At 30.2% G+C, this 19,410-nt stretch overlaps 1 protein-coding gene across 8 annotated transcripts in view; it reads left to right on the top strand.

Annotated features, from left to right (window-relative positions):
* Positions 1-18,653, top strand: part of LOC134687607 (xaa-Pro aminopeptidase 1-like) — a 33,039-nt gene extending 14,386 nt beyond the window's left edge. For 3 of the 8 annotated variants that reach the window (XM_063548039.1, XM_063548034.1, XM_063548040.1), the window contains exons 10-22: positions 186-318; positions 1,476-1,595; positions 2,342-2,425; positions 3,216-3,266; positions 5,095-5,159; positions 5,956-6,105; positions 7,615-7,675; positions 8,535-8,613; positions 10,934-11,038; positions 11,858-11,935; positions 12,524-12,600; positions 14,969-15,067; positions 17,790-18,653. In XM_063548039.1, coding sequence (XP_063404109.1) covers positions 186-318; positions 1,476-1,595; positions 2,342-2,425; positions 3,216-3,266; positions 5,095-5,159; positions 5,956-6,105; positions 7,615-7,675; positions 8,535-8,613; positions 10,934-11,038; positions 11,858-11,935; positions 12,524-12,600; positions 14,969-15,067; positions 17,790-17,981 — 1,294 coding nt within the window. In that variant the 3' untranslated portion in view covers positions 17,982-18,653. Of the gene's footprint in view, positions 1-185; positions 319-1,475; positions 1,596-2,341; positions 2,426-3,215; positions 3,267-5,094; positions 5,160-5,729; positions 5,880-5,955; positions 6,106-7,614; positions 7,676-8,305; positions 8,376-8,534; positions 8,614-10,933; positions 11,039-11,857; positions 11,936-12,523; positions 12,601-14,968; positions 15,068-17,789 lie in introns of all 8 variants that reach the window. The other 5 variants (XM_063548037.1, XM_063548035.1, XM_063548038.1 and 2 more) reach the window with 5 other exon arrangements.
* Positions 18,654-19,410: the final 757 nt, after the last annotated feature.

Here is a 19,410-nt window from a genome sequence, read left to right as displayed (position 1 = left end):
GTCCATACTTGCCCCAACTGTTCAGGGTTTGACCTATGCGGTCGTATAAAGCTGCACCCTGCAGAGCATCTGTTTTTCTTATGTCGCAAACAATTTTATTAGTATACTTTCTGCTGTTCTTTCTAGCCCTGTTGGACACAGCCCTTCAATTAGATAACTGCACATGCAATGTTACATCTTTACAGGCTTTTCTTGAATCATAAGAACAGAAAGTTAACAGAAAATTCAACAGATGATGCCACGAAGCAGAAACTTCATATACATCTTAATACAGGGAATACTGGTGATTGTAATGGTATGAGTGGAACCTGTGTAGAGGTTTGTATAAACTGACCATATATAATGGTATCAAAAAGTAAAACCACAAAAATGCTCAACAGTGAGGAAAAGTCCCTAATGAAATGGCAAAATCAAAAGCTCAAACACATTACACAAATGGATAACAACTGTCATATTCCTCACTTGGTACAATCATTTTCTTATGTAGAAAATGGCAGATTAAACCTGGTTTTATAGCTATGTAAACCTCTCACTTGCATGACAGTCACATCAAATTCTATTATATTGACAATGATGTCTAAAACAAACAAACATAAAAAGGTAAAAATGTCAAAAATAATGATCATGATGTCAAACTTGATGATTGATTGTTGAGGATAATGGTCAATTAAGAGAGTCAGAAGCACCTGCAATATGTAGGCTTTAAATTCACAAGCTTAATGGCAACAGACTAGTGATACAGTAGATAGACATCTTAGACCACTTGGCCACTTAGACCACCTAAAAAGTGAATAAAAATATCAAACTTATGTCAACCTTGACCTCAGTAGAACAGGATTTTTTTTTACAGTAAAAATCCAAAAATAATGAAGGACATTAGGATTAAATTTCAAAAACTTAAAATCAATAAGGGCATATCAAGTACCAGTACTGTGGATTCATTATTACTGTAAACCAACTTATTTTCGCAAATACTTTATTTCGCGTTTTACCCTTTGAAAACTATTTTGCTACTATTAAATTTCACGATTTTGTAATTTCTGGATATAATTTAATGAGGAAAGATCTAAGTTTTACATAATCGCCACGATTTATATTCGCTTTTATTTTCTACTTGTGAAAGTCGCGAAAAATAAATCGCTCACAAAAAATAAGTTGGTTTACAGTATACGTTGAAAACCAATTTTCGTTTGTTTTGTGGGTACATGTGAACCATGAATTAAAATGTTCAACAATTGACATATTTTCAATCGGCTTGTATACAAAGATTGGCAAAACCATGAAATCGAATATGCAAGTTTCTGCAATCCACGAAAATTGGTACCAACGAAAAAAAACGGATCCATAGTATTGCATTATGTTAGATTATTTTTTTGTAAAAGTTTAATAAAAATTCTTTTTAAGTTATGATAGATATAATTTGTTTGCTAGAATTATTTGACACAAACTGTATGTTTTTGTATTTTATTATTCAGGTAGTTGATTATAGCACAATGCTAACAGAAGTACAGAATATAAATACAGATTCTAGTATCAGTCAAGTTTGGGTGGCATTCCAATGTAATTATGCTCTATATTCAGCTCTTAGTTCAAAGGTTGGTAGTCATTACAATATTTAGTTCAAAGGTTGGTAGTCATTACAATATAAGTCTTGAAATATAAAGGAATTTACAGAAAAGTTAAAGTTATCAGGCCCTGAATAAAACCCTTTATAAGGTATCATCCAAAAAATATAATGCTAGATTAAAAAAATAAGTTTATTGCTGAAACCAAAGTAAGACTATGATTCAGAACCAGTTTTTATACGTCCATCAAAGACGGGACATATTATGGTAAACAAATGTCCGGCGTCCGTCCGTCCGTCTGTCTGTCCGTCTGTCTGGCATAAACATGTAGCACCGTAACTTGAGAAAGACTTATCCAAATTTCATGAAACTTAATATAGTTGTTTCTAATGATGGTCAAAAGATCTGTATACTTTTTGGTGAAAATAAGATTAAAACTTTTTGAGTTATGGCACATTGTAACTTAAACAGTGGTGTGGTTTTTTCACATGTCGCACCGTATCTCAAAAACAATTCTTGATTATGGCTTAAAACTTTAAACACTTCTTAGTTATATTAATCTTAATATCTGTATACTGTTTGGTGATGATTCAAAATTTCATATTTGAGTTATTGAGTATTTTGTAAAAAAAGGGGGAGTTTTTTTTTTTTTTTTACATGTTGTGCCGTATCTCAAAAACAATTTATGATTATTGCTTAAAACTTTACACACTTCTTTGTTATATTAATCTAAAGATCTGTATACTTTTTGGTGATGATTCACAATATTTTTTTAGAAAGTTCATCAAGCTAACACTCCAGCTGCCTTGATAAAGACCAGAAAGAATGCAGTAGAACAACAAGGAATGAGAAATTCACATGTAAGTTATATTTCATTCAAATGTTAAAAAGTTAAAACTGTTTATATGTTAAATACTTTCAATTCTGAAATATGTGCAATGTTTTATTATTAAGATAATTGTGATGGGATAGGTTAATTTTTTGCAAATTTGCACATTAACATTTAAATTAGCTTTATTTGTTGGCAATGATTTCTGATCTCTGATAATTAATCTTTGCATTTTTGTACATTGATCAAATAGCACAATAATAAAATCTGAAATTTTGGTGAATTTACAGATCTTCTTCCTTGTCTGATTTATCAATTCAAATCAGAATTATTTATTTTGTCACTCATTTTAAAAAAGAAAGATAGAACATTCAAAGCAATTTTTATTAGAAATTTTCAAGATGTGGGCATGAATTATAATTTCTTCTGAAGTTTATTTTTGTGCTGCTTAGTTTGGCCAATTCCACATTTCTAGTACCAAAGTTGGTAACAGCTGAACAAGAAGCAACAAGATATAAAATTTTGAATTAATGAAGATACTGATATATGCTGAGATCTGTCGGGGCATTTTCATTTCTGCCTGTATTAATTGGAGATGGCAGCAGACGCATGTCTTCTATTTGTTTCACATTTGCATTATTAGGATCAATCAAACTGCCATATTATTATTTTACTTAGAAATATGGATATTATTCTTTACAATACTGAATTGGAAAAGTACCTGATTCTATTTGAACAACAACACAACAAAAATATGTCAATTTTCAGAACTTTTTTTCAAGAATGGCAGTTTAACATTTCAGTGATTTATATTTTTTTAGATTAGAGATGCAGTTGCACTGATTACCTTCATAGCAAATTTAGAGAAAACTGTAAGTATAAATGATATGATTTTCTTGCATATATTGCATTTGAAAGATTCATTTTTGCTTTACAACTGTTACATTGTACATACAAATAGTTATTCCGTGATTTCAGTTCTGATTTACCTATTTCAATTTATCTCTTGTGACAAATAGGGGACAGTTAGGGACACAGGAGTTGGTTTCACAAAAAAAACTTTCAACTAAGATTGGTTGTATGCAGACCTGCCAACTTTTGAAAATCTCCATGGGGGATTTAGCGCGCGACAAAAATTTCAACGGTTACAATTTTAGCGACTTTTCTGTGAGCATTGTTTTTTACTCCTAAAATGGTCTAAGTTCTCTTCTTTTTTCTTTTGGTATACTAATGATGAGCTTGTAGGCCTTGATTTCTTTTATTTGCATGATTCTTGTACTATTAACTTATAAAATTGACAAAATAACTGAGAAAATGGCATTAGAAATAAAGGATTGAAAGTAGAGACCCCCCTTCCCCCCCCCTCCAAAGACATTCTCATCTATGAACCTTGACTCAAAACAACTAAAACTAAATGTCCTAAAGTAAGAAGGGTGAAGACAGATTTTGATTTAGTCAGGCTTACTCATAGTCTTATCAGTATCAATGAGAAAATGGATAAAATTTGAGTTATCTTTCTTTGAAATCAGAGGTGCTCTTACTGGTGGAGGCTTATACAGTAACACAGTAGAAGTGTAAAAAAATTGCGTCTATTTTAAATCAACAGACACACGATGTCTGGTTTCAAAAATAAAACAGATGTCAAGATAAACGATGTTTTCTTGAGAGTTCATTACAGTTCTCATCTTTCAATTAATTATGATTTTGCTGTGGAACTACGGCAAATGTTGCAAATTGTGCTTGTATGATAACTTGATTAAAATTGAAAGGCTGTTTGACCGTGTATACAAATTAATTTTGAGGACTGTTACGACCCATTAGGTAATCTGATTACATACAACCACTAATTATGACACCTGTTGTGACTGTTGATTAGCTTAGGGTCATTAACTTGTCATAATATGTCCCCAGGTAAAATGATTGATCTTTTAAAATTGATCAGAAAAACTTCAAAATCGGTAAACAATAATTTTTTCGGGTATATTGGTTGAAAATCGGGATTTTGACTAATTTTACGATCCCGATATCGGGATTCAGGTTGAGGGGTTAAAATCGGGATGATACCGCGAAAATGGGGATAGTTGGCAGGTCTGTGTATGTCGGGAACATTTTAATATACTTACGATCTATCTTAGTAGTAAGTATTTTTGGTGAAACCGACTCCTGAAGTGACAAGGACAGTTAGGTTTTCAGGCATTGAAATCATGAGAAGTTGATTTGTCATTTTTTTTTTTTTCCTTGTGACTATATTTTGTCTTTGATGTAAACATTTTTGTCGGGTGAAATGTCTTTCATTTAATTATCTAACATTCATTCACTTTGCTAGTCCTAATATAAACTGTCTATATATGAGGTTATGAAATTGGGATACCTTCATGACAAATAACAGTAAAAGTTCTTGAAAAATGACTTTTAACGGTAATTTTGGTACACAAGGGAGGATAAAAAGTGCTCTTTTTTTAGACGATAAAAAAATCGAATGATGCTGACAAATCACCTTAAGTTTTTTCCAATCATAAAGTTAACTATAATTATTTGAAATGCTGATGAATCACAATAAGGATATTTTGATCAATTATGGTAAGATGTTTATCAATTTGAAGCTTGACGACTGATGGTAAAGAGTGTTGCTACCCTCATTAAAGGGATCATTTCATAAATCTCTACCAGTGAAATAATCTTATTCTTAATCATTGTTAGATGAAAGATGGTACAAAGGAATGGACAGAGGTATCAGCAGCATTAGACCTCAAAGAGCATAGATTGTAAGATATATTTAATATACTAGATAGAGCTGCTGCTGCAGGTTTAGATATGGACTGTGATACATATCATGTTTGAGGAAGTTCCAGAAATTTGATTTTAATCATTTTCTAAGGCTTTGCATTCAGCTTTAATTTTCAACATCACCCTGGACATCTTAAAGGTCAAAAAGGTTTTAATGCCAAATTATAGTATTGACCCAGATTTAACTGTTGTCTGATACAGTTATGGCTGTGGTTAACATTAGGTTAAGGTTTTAGGTTGATTTTCATAAACATTTTAATCTTCAGAAGATATATGCTAAATTACTGATCGGCAGTTCATTGAAAATGGAAATGCAAGTGCGAGCAGGGCATGGTGTCAACTATAGAAAAATATTCATGCATAAAAAAAGCTATTAGAATTTCCTATAACTTTTAAAAAATATTCACCTTGACCTATATATATATTGTCACAGAATGTGACTGATAGAAGCCTTTTTCCTTTGTTTTTTTTCATATTTACATGAACATATATTGTGTATATTCCAAAGAGGATTGGATTAAATGATATATGATTATTTTTCACTTTAGATTAAAAGAAAAAAACCGAGGTTTGAGTTTTTCCAGTATTTCAGCTGTTGGTAGTAATGGAGCCATTATTCATTACCACCCGTCTGCAGACACAGACAAAAAGTTATCTCTCAATGAAATGTATCTTCTAGATTCTGGTGGTCAATATTTGTAAGTTATTATTTTATTTCCAGCAATGCTGCACATAACAGAGGTCAATATTTGTAAGTTATTATTTTATTTCCAGCAATGCTGCACATAACAGAGGTTTAAGTTTTCCAAGTATATCTGGAAGTGGACCTAATGGGGCAGTTATACATTATTTTCCGACACCAGCTACTGATAGGAAATTAAGTGTCAATGAAATGTATTTGTTAGATTCTGGTGGCCAGTATTTGTAAGTTAGCTTTGTTCTAATGCTGACTCTGACCACATATAATCTAGATCATTAAAATAACAGCTTCTTTCTGATCACTCTAGACATGACTTTCATGCATTTTCAAACTCTGATTTACAGCTTTATTTTGTTTAGCTGAAATTACTTATTCTTTAACTGCTGCACTCAGACTGATTATATTTTCCTGGCATACTCTTTTTTTCATTCTTCTGTTCTTAAACAATTGTTTCTTTTATTTCTAAGAATTCATAATGATAAAAGTCTTGCCATCTTATTCATGTTATTGCAGAAAGATGGAATATGTTGTTCTTCTGACAAAATTAATATATCATTGATGGTATACATTTTAAAAGTTTACAAATTAATGCCTTTTCATAAAATCCAATGATGGTAAAATGTTTTTTGTGGCTTAACAGGAAAGACAGGTTACATAAGAAAGATATTTTGAAATTTTAGAGTTAGTATATAAAATAAGTATTGCATGTATATCCAAGAGAAAAAGTAAAATGAATGTACAGTAGCATGAACATAGTTGTGAATTGTTATAATTCTCTGTTAGAGTTACTGCCCTTTGTACCATAGATAACACAAGTATCCATTACTTTCATACGAGAGGAACTAAACTTAACATGATTATATGGCACCATTTGTTCATATTTCACATGTGGAAAGAAATAAAAGAAGCTATTCTTTATAACTTAGAAATGGCCTGCAAAGAGGATTGAATGTGTACTTGTTCATAACACAAAATCTTTCTCTTAAGTTATTAATTTTCATTTTAAGCCACATTAATTTCAACAGAAAGTAAAAAATCACACCACTGCAAGTTTTAAGATGACCCTTAGCAACATTTCTCGAAATTCTGTCCTAGATTTTGATAATATTACATCTGTACATTGAAAACTGACATTAAAGGGGAGTAATTTGTAAATACACCTTACAATTTATGATTTGTCCATTACAGAATTTATAACCATGATACAATGCATACATAGATGTATTTTTTTTTTATAAATTTAGTTGTATACATGTATGCTTTAAACCATAGCTGAGATAGTTAGTAGGTCAAATAATGGGTTTAAATTTTATATTAAAACATGTACTTCTATATATATTACCACACAGGAACATGTTGGTTAAAAAGCTATTTACTTTTTGAAAATTTTAGCTTGTAAATTATATTTTTAAGAATTATATACTTTGCTTTACAGAGAGGGCAGCCATAAATGTAAGATTGAACTTTGAATTTGATGAATAAAATGTTTTAAGAAATAGAAGGCAAAAACTGATGACTGGGCTCAGGTACTCATAATCTTGATGACTTTTTGTCAACAAAACTGAATTTTGTTAACATCCACATCATTTGGTTTCTAAAATAGATATTTATCTTGTTGACAATCAGACATGATTTATATTTAATCTTATTTTATCATAAAAGAAAAGTTTTTTTGATGGCTATTTATAGTAGAGAGGGAGTAAAAGATATCAGAATATTCCATTATTTTGTAGGGATGGAACAACAGATGTGACAAGAACATTCCATTTTGGTACTCCTACAGACTACCAGAAAGTAAGACATTGTCACATATATTACATGTTTAATATTGCACAAAGTACAATTTCAAAACTTATTCCTTTTGCTTATGTTTGAATTATAATACATTTTCACCTGTTGGACACCTACTTTAAAAATGTTGGGGTGTTCCTAGCACGGTTTTTAATTTCTCACATTTTTTTCATGGGGAATATAAAGATTTGTTATGGTTTTAAATTAAAAGAAATGTTTATATGTTAATAATTACATTAGATGTATGTTTCATTATAATACGTTATTCTGATTGGCTAATTGCACATCACATGTTATTCCGTAAGCAGTTGCATGAGACAATAACATTTCATTCATGATGACACGAGGTCCCACAATAAAGTGCACAGGTGAATTTAAAAATTTATCTTCATGAAAATCGTGTTTTTATAATCCTAGCTAAAAAATGTAATTATAAGTATTGAATGCTTCTTTTTGTAACTTTATAGGGTTGTAAAAGCGTTGACCGTGCGTACATTTTTAGAATGAAGCGCTTCTGCGCTTCATACAAAATGTACTTCGGTCAACGCTTTTACACCCCAATAAATTTATAAAAAGAAGCATTCAATTCTTAAATGATAGTATTCCATGATATTAAAATGATTGATTTTGTAGGAGTGTTACACTAGAGTATTGATGGGACAAGTTGATTTAGCTCGCATTTTATTTCCTAACACTTTATATGGTAAGTTTGGATGTGACTTCCGTCATAAAATTGTCACAATGAGTAACTTAAAATAGCAATGTGTCTCTAAAATGGGTTTAGGATTTCAACGTTTATGCAAACTATGTATAATAATACCAGATTTCAATTAAAATATGAATGCATTCTTTGTTACTACAGGAATGTTACACTCGTGTCCTCATGGGTCAGGTTGACCTGGCCAGATTTAAGTTTTACAAGGGGCCCCATGGTCCCTATGGTGAGTTATGCACTTTGTTTGTACATGTTCTAGCATTTAGAAAAGCATGTAGATTGTTTTTTGTTTTTTTTTCATATTTAAAATTGTCTTCTCTTAAAACCCATATATTACAACCACAGATAATAATCATACTAAAAAAGTAAAATGAAATAACACACTACAGATTCTGGGCTGGTTTAATAACAACCATTTAATTAAATTTACCATATATATATATTTCAATAAACACACTCATTAATAAATCAATCAATATCTTAATGCATGATAAAAAATACCAAATAACATGAATATAAAAATTAGCATGATTATTGAGTAGACCCTGTTGTGCAGAATGATATATTACCGCCAAATCACACAAAAAACTTAACCCAAAATGCCATCTATGGTCAGACAATTCAGAAGAAAAAAAATTTCAATCTAAAAAAATCAACGGACTGAAATTATATTTTTGTTGAATTGAAATGACGTGTTATTACACCCATTGTCTTATTATCTTTTACAGTCATTCATCACACTGAGAGGATGTGTTTTAAAAAAAAATAAAAGTCTGTTCAAATGAAGCCTTTGAAAATAACTTTTTCGTTTTTTTTTATTTTGCATGCCATAATCTTTGTGCTTGTGAGGGTAAAAATAAACATGTAAAATCTATTCAGAATGTTGACACCATGCTTGAGTGAGTTAGTGTTTGCATGATTTTAATTCATGTATAGTTTATTTTTAATTTAATATAGATGTTAAAGTGATGTAACTAGAGTTGTACGTTATATGCTACAATTCTCCAATATGTTATGCATCAGATTGTACAGCTAGATGTCATTAAGTGAACAAACAAGGATATTATTAGTTTTACATTTAGAATAGTTTGTAACACAATTAAAATAAGGCCCTGCTGCAAAGATGTGGATGTGGTAGTCATATAGATTTCCCTTAGACAATTCGCAATTTTTGTAAATGATAAAATTTAAAAAATATAGATAGGAGGCCAATGGAATTTCCAACAGTTGTTGTGTATTTTAAATAGATGTATTAATTATATTTTTGTGAAATTCAACTCTTTAATTTTGGGGAAAAATTTGTTTTTGTTAAAACAAATCACAAATTTTAAGAAATGACTTTTGTAAACGTAAAACTGGAAAAGTAAAGGTAAGAAGCCAATTAAATTTTATAGTTCTGCATATAATATTATTGTGAAATGCAGCAAATTAGTTTAGGATTTTTTTTAAATTTTTTTATATCACAAATTTTGAGAAATGTCTGGTAAATGCAAAAATTCCACAAAGAATATATGTATGAAGCCTATGAAATGTTGAACAGTTGATGTACAAAATATTAACTTCTGTTATAATCATAATGTCACTTTGAATTTAAAAAGAATCTTAATCATTTTATTTTAAATCAATACTTAACAATTAACCAATGATTATTTTAAAACTAGTAAACGTTGGCAATCATTCTATTCTGTGTGAATGGGAGATAATCCTGATTTTTATGGTTTCATATACATTATCTCCCTTGTATATCATTTATTAATAATAACTATAGAAAATTTATTCCAAATATAAACCAGTACAAAATAACTTTTATTTATTAAGAGCAATAATCTATTCTTATAATCATAGTTTGTTGTTGCTAATGCAAAAGCAGACACCTTTTTGTTAAGAACATAATATAAAGATCAAAACATGCATCAAAATCTCATGTATTTTATTTTAAAACAAAACACACATATTTGATATTGTATAAAAATGTAAGTAGCCTGTAATAGTTTGACTACACCAAGAATACTGTACAGAACATAACACATGAATTCAACACATTATAACACTTTTACAGAGAAGAAACATAGTCATACCTAACATTTGATGTCTGTAGCCTTGAAGAAGAAAAATTTAATCAGTTCCCTCCCTTGACTTTCACTTGAATTTTTTTTTAACTATGATACCTATATCTGGTTACTTTTACATTTGGTGGCGTTTTGTGGTTTTAGTTATAGACAGAGGCAGTATAATAGTCACACAGTGTTCGTTGGATTTTCACTGCCTTCTACAATGGGTTTAAGTTGACATGGAAAAAGTCAAATAAAAAAATGGAAAGTCACTAAACAAATGTGAAATGACAAAATAAAAAACTTGAACACATCAAACAAATGGAAATGTTTCTGTCAAATAAATTGTGAGGTCAAATGTCTAAAGAAAAAATCATTAGCATACAAACATTTCCAAATATAAAATGTTAAATATCAGTGCATATTAGATTATAATTACATAGTTTTAAAGCTTTATTATGTCAAGATTACTACTTCCATATTAATTATTTTTAGGACGTGAAATTGATGCAATAGCCAGAAGACCATTATGGGATGTAGGTTTAGAATACAGACATGGCACAGGGCATGGTATAGGGTCATATCTCAGTGTACATGAAGGTAGAATATATATCTTAACAAAAATGATGAAAAAAATATTAAGTTTTAACCAGTTCCAGATTGTAAGATGAAAATCAATTATCCAAATATAAATGAGATGAATAAGATGAATGGGAAAATGAATTGAAAATCAATAAAAAGATGAATTTAAAACATTTGCTTCTTTATGCAATGCTTGAGCATGTATCAAACATAAAGAAAGAATTTAAGATAAGGTGGGGAAAAAGAACTGAAACTTGGAAGAACTATTTTTTTAGCTCACCTGGCCTAAAAGGCCAGGTGAGCTTTTTTCATCACTTGGGGTCCGTCCTTGTCTTCTGTCGTCCATCATCGTTAACTTTTATAAAAATCTTCTCCTCTTAAACTACTGGGCCAAATTTAACCAAACTTGGCCACAATCATCATTGGGGTATGTAGTTTAAAAATGTGTCCTATATATGACCTGTCCAACCAACCAAGATGGCCGCCATGGCTAAAGATAGAACATAGGGGTAAAATGTAGATTTTGCCTTACAACTCTGAAACCGAAGCATTTAGAGCAAATCTGACATCAGGTCAACAGCTAGCTGCCTCATATCTTCAGACAAATTGGACAATCGATTGTTGGGTTGCTGTCTGTTTCTGGTTAATATCTTAAATATTATTATCTCACCTGGCCCTTGTCATTAATCCATCTGTCTTTTGTTTAATATGCACATAGACCAAGGTGAGGGACACTGGCTCTTCAGAGCCTCTAGTTTCATTTGCCACTTAATGCATGGAAAACAGTATTAATTAGGTTTCCAATGATAATAATGTAATTATTTTAATATTAAACAGGTCCAGGAAGAATTTCCCTATCTCATGCCAGTTTTGCTAGTGATGAGAAGCTGGATGAGTTTATGTTTTTCTCTGATGGTAAGTTAGAATGTCGAAGAAGATGTGGTATGAGTGACGTTAATACAACTCTTCATCCAAGTCACAATTTGTAAAAAGTAAATCAATAATGGTGAAAGTACAGCCTTCAACACAGAGCCTTTGATCACACCTAAACAGCAAGGGTTAAAGGGCTCCCAAAACAACTAGTGTTAAACAATTCAAACAGAAAAAACAATGGTTTAATCTATATTCAAAATGAGAAACACTTATGAACTACATCAACAAATAGCTACCACGCAATAAAAGTCTCCTGATTTAGATCAGGTGCATATAACAATGCAACAAACTTAAATATTTTAGGCGCTAACCTTCACCCTAACCTAAGATAGTAATGTAACTCACAACATGAATTAGCTTGTTTTTAAATGTTTTACAATAATTTACTCCTTAAAAAACAAATTTGAAATAATAAGTTTAATATATACAAATAAATGTATTTATTTTCAATACATATATAATTTTATAGATACAATAATGGTAGGTTGGTATATTAATACAATTGTTAATAACCACTGCTATATTTTTTTATTTTTGTTAAAATATTAACATAACAATATTTATATTTAGAGCCTGGTTATTATGAAGCTGGCCAATTTGGTATCAGATTAGAAAATATTGTCATGGTAACAGAGGCAGAAACTACAGTAAGTCTATGCAATACATATTATATAAATAACACATATCTGAGAGGGCAATAAAGCAGATTGGTACCTTGAGAAAACATTGTCAACTGCAGGTTTAGAAATCTTGCAATTTATTTTCATAAAATGAATTCAAACTGCTTAAGAGATGTCAGACCTTTTGTCTGTTAAAATCCTATTCTCTGTGTGTTCATCCATAGGTGGATACAGCTAATTTTGATATTATAACTTTAGTTTGAAATATATGAAGAAAAAGATAACTTGGTGACCAATTTTTCATTCAGAAATCATGGAATCACGGATGGATTTCTGTATATCACTGCCCCGGAGAAAGTTTTTATAAAACATAACAGCTATATTTAGATTGATATATTATCATAATCTATTATTAAAGTTTTAGATGAAATTTCTTTGATATCACTTTTCAAAAATCAGCCATTTTATTGAGCATGTGAGTTGGGATATTATCTGCACTCACATTTTGCTGTTATATTGAATATATCTGAATTTATTATTTTGATTACAGCTTTTAAAACAGTGATGCAGTTTTAATTTGAGATCTGTCAACATATTTGTCAAAATTAAGATTTTTGCTGTGTTGAATGAACTTAATATTATTGCCACCATTGAGTTCAACTTTACAGACTCACTTGATATCTGGTTTGTAACAGGGACAGTGATGACATTTAAAGCTTATAAAGCAATTTAAATTAGGGTAATTTTAGACTTCCAATTTTCCCATTAATCTCCAATACTATATCAACACCCAATTCCTCTGAAAAACGGGCGCATTTCATTTGCGCCAATTTTTAAAAATTCAAACCTTTCATTTGCGCCACAAGGTTATATAACATTTGCGCCAAAAATAACAACCTTCATTTGCGCCATTTTACAGGTATGACAGGTAATATAACGGAAAAGTTAAATATCATTTACGATTTATTTTGTTTTTTGTTTGTACATAACTCCCCCTGGATATATGTGTTAGTTTATACTCATTTTTATACAAAACTGAGAGTCACTATAAGGTTATAATTAAATATATAGTGTTCACATGACCAGTCCAGTGTAAGGTGTCAAGATGGACATAGTCAAATCTGAGACAAAAAGAGGAAATAATTCTGAGATATTTGAAGACCACATATATAGGTTATCATATGTTTTAAAAAATGTTGACGTTGTAAAGAAGTTCGATGGGAGAAAGAGAAAGCTGACGATCTTATGGAGAAATATGGCTTGCACCTAAGAGGGGAAATTTCAAGACATGACTACATCAAGACCGTTGCTTATAAATTTGGTGCCAGAACAGACTTGTAATTTTACTATAGTGCTAACAAATGTCTCAATAATGTACTTCAGTGTATAGTGCTTTCTTTTCTGTTTTTATCAAGGTTTTAACATTACTTTCATGATTTTACCAAAGTTTTTATTCAGGTTTTAACATTACTTGTATGATTTTAGCATTACTTGTATGATTTTATCGAGGTTTTAGCATAACTTGTATGATTTTATGATAACTGATTTCTGAGGAATATGTTTAGATATAGAAACCTAATTTCTATTTCAAACAACAACGGCAGACATTATCTGTTCGTTACCGGTTAATAAGTTAAATAAAATTTTGGAGGATTGCAACACAATTTCATATAGCAGTCCTAACTATGAAATTGTTCAAATTATTATGGCATATTGTTATTCTAAATTATTTCCCAAAATTGATCGCCCTGAAGATCATAAAAAACATTTTATTAAAATTAAGTATGTCAATAAAGGCTTTGATTTTGTAAATAACGACCATTCTGTTAAAGAACAAATTCCTGGATATTTTGACAATACTGAGCTACCTCTTATTTGTAATTTTTACAAGAAATCTACCCGGAAATTTGTGTTTAATTATAGTCAATTGTGTAAAGATGTTAATATCAGTGAAAATACACCTACTTCATGTAATTGTAGTAAAACGAATATATTTATGGACCCATTTCCCATGTTATAACAAGAGATCTTAACATGAATCTACATGTATTTACCTGTATTTACCTGTACTTACCTGTAATATTGGCGCAAATGAAAGATTTAGTTTTTGGCGCAAATGAAATATGGTTTGTGGCGCAAATGAAAGATTTTTTTGGCGCAAATGAAATGCCAATTGGCGCAAAAGCAAAGCACCGCTGAAAAACATACATGTACATGTAAAAAAACCATATTCGTGATAACCAGACTTTGTTTATGCACAAAATGTGGTGGGTCTAAACCAATTAGACAAGTTCACAACCTGTTCTTATGCCATAGAACAGTTAGAAAAGCCCTGTTTGAGGATAATTTTGAAATCATGAACAATAATTTTTATAATACAACTTTTTGTTTTCAGTACAACTTTATGAACAGTACCTTTCTGACATTTGAAACAGTTACTCTGGTACCCTATGAACCAAACTTGATTGACTATGATTTGTTGAGTCCAGAACAGGTAAGTGGTTTATGTCTAATTCGATTAGTGTTATAGATGTAAATCAAAGCTGAGGATACCAAATACAGAAAACCATCCAACATGACTTAATATCTGAGTGCCAGAACACACCTTGCTCAATTTTTGGAGATGAATTTGTAACAAGGAGAAAAATCCACTCAAAATATCATTTGTTAAAAGCGATTGTCTAAACTGCATAAACAGGGGAGATAATCTTACAAAGGGTTACATTTAAATGCCTCTGATATAAAGCTAGATTAAAAAGTGGTGTACAAGAAGGCAGGTTTTTACTTAAAGCTGAATGACCCCATGCTGTCCTAACATATCTGTTGACTCATTGATTTGTAAAATATACAGAGTAAATTATTATTCCATATACTCTTATTTAATTCAATTCAAATAGTTGTCTACATAGACATAAATAAATCAGATTTTTTGGAAAGACTGCAATGCAAATTCAAGTTTTGTTTTGATCTCAATATTTTCAAAGAAGAATACAGATTAATGTATTCTTGATATGATGTTAAGATTATTCAATAATGTTCCCAAATAAAATATTGAAATATATGAGGTCATTACCACATAATGTGTTATATATGAACCAGGTAAGCAACATTAGGTGGGTGTTAGCTAGCCTCTAGCTAAAGAATATATTAAAGATTAAATGAAATGGTCTTCAAGGAAAGTTACAGATCTTTAATTACTGTTGGTCAGTTTGACATTACTGCAAATTGTTTAAGGATGAGTTGGACAATTGTTTTCGAGATACCATTCAAATGTTCAAGATTGTGCATAATGTCAATTTAATGTTGCTTCTTCTTTTAATATCAATAACAGAAAAAATTGTCCTAAATATATGTGAAAGTCTCAATATATTTGAATGTGTATCATTATCATTAACAAATAATTGGTTAAGTTTTCTTACAATTAGTGGATTTTGATGTCTTTTTTGAAAATTTAATGATGAAGATCTACTCTAAGAATATCAGAAAACACTATGATATTTGAGCTGCGTCGGATAGAAATTGACCCTATAAATTCAAGTAAAAATATACAAGTACATGTACAAGATTTTGATAGATTTTTGGACATTTAAATACAAAATAAAGGATGAATTTTGGTTTGTCTTGTAGGGTTCTTATAACAACTTATTTTTCAAACAGTTGCAGACTTTGTAAAGGATTTTTTTCAACCCAAAATAAGTAAAAAGATGTAATGTTATTTATTTGCATACAGTTGATTTATATTTGATGCAGCTCATTTGTTTAGAAATCTTATTTTGTTAAATCAGACAATTGAAAATTGTTAGAACTGCAGTAGTTCAAAATTAGTGGATTTAAAAAAAAAAATTGTCCAGAAATTTTCTCAACATGTGACCTTTTAGGGTTTGATATATGATACCGAATGTTGTCTATTCCTGATTCATGCTGACCTCTATATATTAATTTTGTGTGAAGTTAGATTGTTCTTAGATTAATGTTAACTCTGCAACTTTTATTTGTTTGCCATGCAGTGATGCAATGTGACCTATTATTTTTCCAAACTACAAATGTGACTAGTATATTATTAGACCTGAATAAGCTGGTCTTATTCTGCCTGCTGACTGCTAATCTAGTATATACCTGAATTCAGTTATTCCTGCAGGTGCTTGTTTGACAAAATACAGAACAATCAGATAGTAAATAATTTAGAATAAATTGAATATTAATCAAAACTTGGAATGAATATTAGGTAAAATATCTTTGACCGAATTAATGCATACAAGGGCATTACCGCCATTAGTGATACATGAAACTTAATATACCTGCTGGCAAGCATCTATTGGATATTCTTATTTGCTCAGTCAAGTTTTTAAATAAGTGTTAATGTTGAAACATTTTTTTTAAACTGGACTTGATTTTTCCTTTTAGTATATAGTTTAACATTAACAAAGGGAAGGAAAGATGTTTAGCAATTTAATTTAAAAAAAGATGAATTTTACATAACAAAAACATGCTTACTTTTTTGTCAGATTCCCGTATCCCGCTTACTGTTTTGTCAGAATCTTGTATCTCGCTTACATTATGTATGTAAAAAATTCTCTTTTTTTTGCAATTTCCTGTGTCCCGCTTGACTTCATCTCCTGTTTTTACGGCACAATAATTTGACTTTCATGTATCACTCTTATAAAAAATAGGCAATCACACTGAGACGTCCCCAATGAGACCCACATCATAGTGTGTTTGTTTTAATGTTATGTTTTTTTTAGTAATCACATACTGATTAAAAATGTATGAAATTCATAATTAGCTGTCTTGTACATTATAACTTTTAAAAGAACAATCAAATCTCATATTTAGGAGGCAAAATACTTTTTATTTTCAGTTTCGTAATTAAAATTGAAAAAAGTTTTATAGGATAACCTCCTGCTTCGTCACAAGTAGAGTATTTATTCTTTGACCATGGAATTTTTCATAGGAATAAAGTCGAAATCATCAGTGTTTATTTTTAAAACTGGGAAATCTCGGTATTTTATTGCAATTTATGTAATAATAGATTTTATCATTATTAATTTCATTTCTATTGAACCTTACCTCGAAATACCAAAATGATTAGTCCTTTGGCTCCTCAGGTCACAGATGTCACATGGTAAAGATGGTTATCATTAGAATGTTTACAAACATTACTATTATTACCCTCGAGTTAAAGACTTGTTCTGATTAGGATCATCCATGTTTTTCAGATTCAATGGATAAATACATACCATTCGACAGTACAGAAAAAAATAGGTCCTTTGGTCAGCAGTGATCCAGTTGCATCAGAATGGTTGAGTTCTCGAACACAGATAGTAATGGGACGTACAAACATGGGAGATAATCTTCATACAAACTTAGCCTTCCTCGTATTGTGTGCTATACTGACAACAATATTGTAAAATAATCCAAAATATATTATGTGTAAATTTCTACTTGTACAAAATTTATATTTAAAATCTTTTTATTTGTTTCTATACATTTGGATTTTGTTGAATTGTTTAATAAAAATACGATTGAAACTCAATATCATATCATTCAGATAGATCTTTGGTTGAAGAATGCATCATGGGAATAAAAATAATAGTCTTTTATTTATCTGTTGTAAATTCTGTCAAGATTCTGAACTATTAGAAAGATATAAGCAATATGAACAACAAAATACCTTGTGGATTATTGAATCCTTACTAGTTGATTCGTGGGTTTAAATCCTATTATATAAATGTGATTCTCAAATTTAAGTATTCAACCAAATACTAATTCCTAATAGGTATATATGCAGATTGTGTGAAAACCACTAAATCAAGTATGTAGGTTTTTCCTCATTTAACAAAAATTGGTACCAAGGAAAGAAAATTTGAATTCAAAGTAAACACTTTCCTTTGCAAATTTCTTGATTAATGATTTTATATTTTTTGTATTATTGATCAAGACTAGATGGATGTTTTTCTTTCCTATGCACTTCATTTATAATATATCCATATGTTTTATCCATTGTAAAAATAACATCATTGTTAAATACACCTGTACATTCAAAAATATTTTATGTAATATAAATAAAATAATTTTCTTTATTTCCTTACTTTATTTTTGTTATGCCCTATTTATGGACATTATTTTTTTCCACCTGTGCGTCTGTCCTATGATTATTTTTCAGCACATCTTTCTCAGGAACTACATTACAAGGATTAAGGAAATTTGTTTCAAGGTTTATATGCGTCAGTTATACCCTGTGATGCGTTTTCAGATTCATCACTCAACAATTTCCTGTTTACCAAACACTTACATCATTTTACACATGACATCAAAGTTGACAATATTCATCACATTTTTCTCACGAACTACATCACAAGGATTTCAGAAATTTTGTTTCACGGTTAATATGAGTCAGTTATACCTTGTGATGCGTTTTCAGATTCATCACTCAACAATTTCCTGTTTACCAAACACTTGCATCATTGTTCACATGATGTCCAAGTTGAAAATTTTCATCACATTTTTCATCAGGAACTACATTACAAGGATTTCTGAAATTTGGTTGCAGGGTTTATAAAAGTCAGCTATACTGTGTGATGCATTTTCAGAATCATCACTCAAAAACTTCCTGTTTACCAAACACTTACGTCATTGTTCACATGATGTCCAAGTTGAACATTTTTGTCACTTTTTTTTCCTGATCTACACAAAATGGATTGCTGAAAGTTTGTTTCAGGGTTTATATAAGTCAGCTGAACTGTGCGTTGTGTTTATAAAGTTATCACCCAACAACTTCTTGTTAAGGGCGTTTGCTTCTCAGTTTAAAAATAATTAACTTTTCAAAAAACTGGTTTA

This window comes from Mytilus trossulus, chromosome 10 (genome assembly GCF_036588685.1).
Source record: "Mytilus trossulus isolate FHL-02 chromosome 10, PNRI_Mtr1.1.1.hap1, whole genome shotgun sequence".
NCBI lineage: Eukaryota > Metazoa > Mollusca > Bivalvia > Mytilida > Mytilidae > Mytilus > Mytilus trossulus.
The sequence above is the reverse complement of the archived record's forward strand: the minus strand, read 5'-3'. Positions and strand labels throughout refer to the sequence as shown.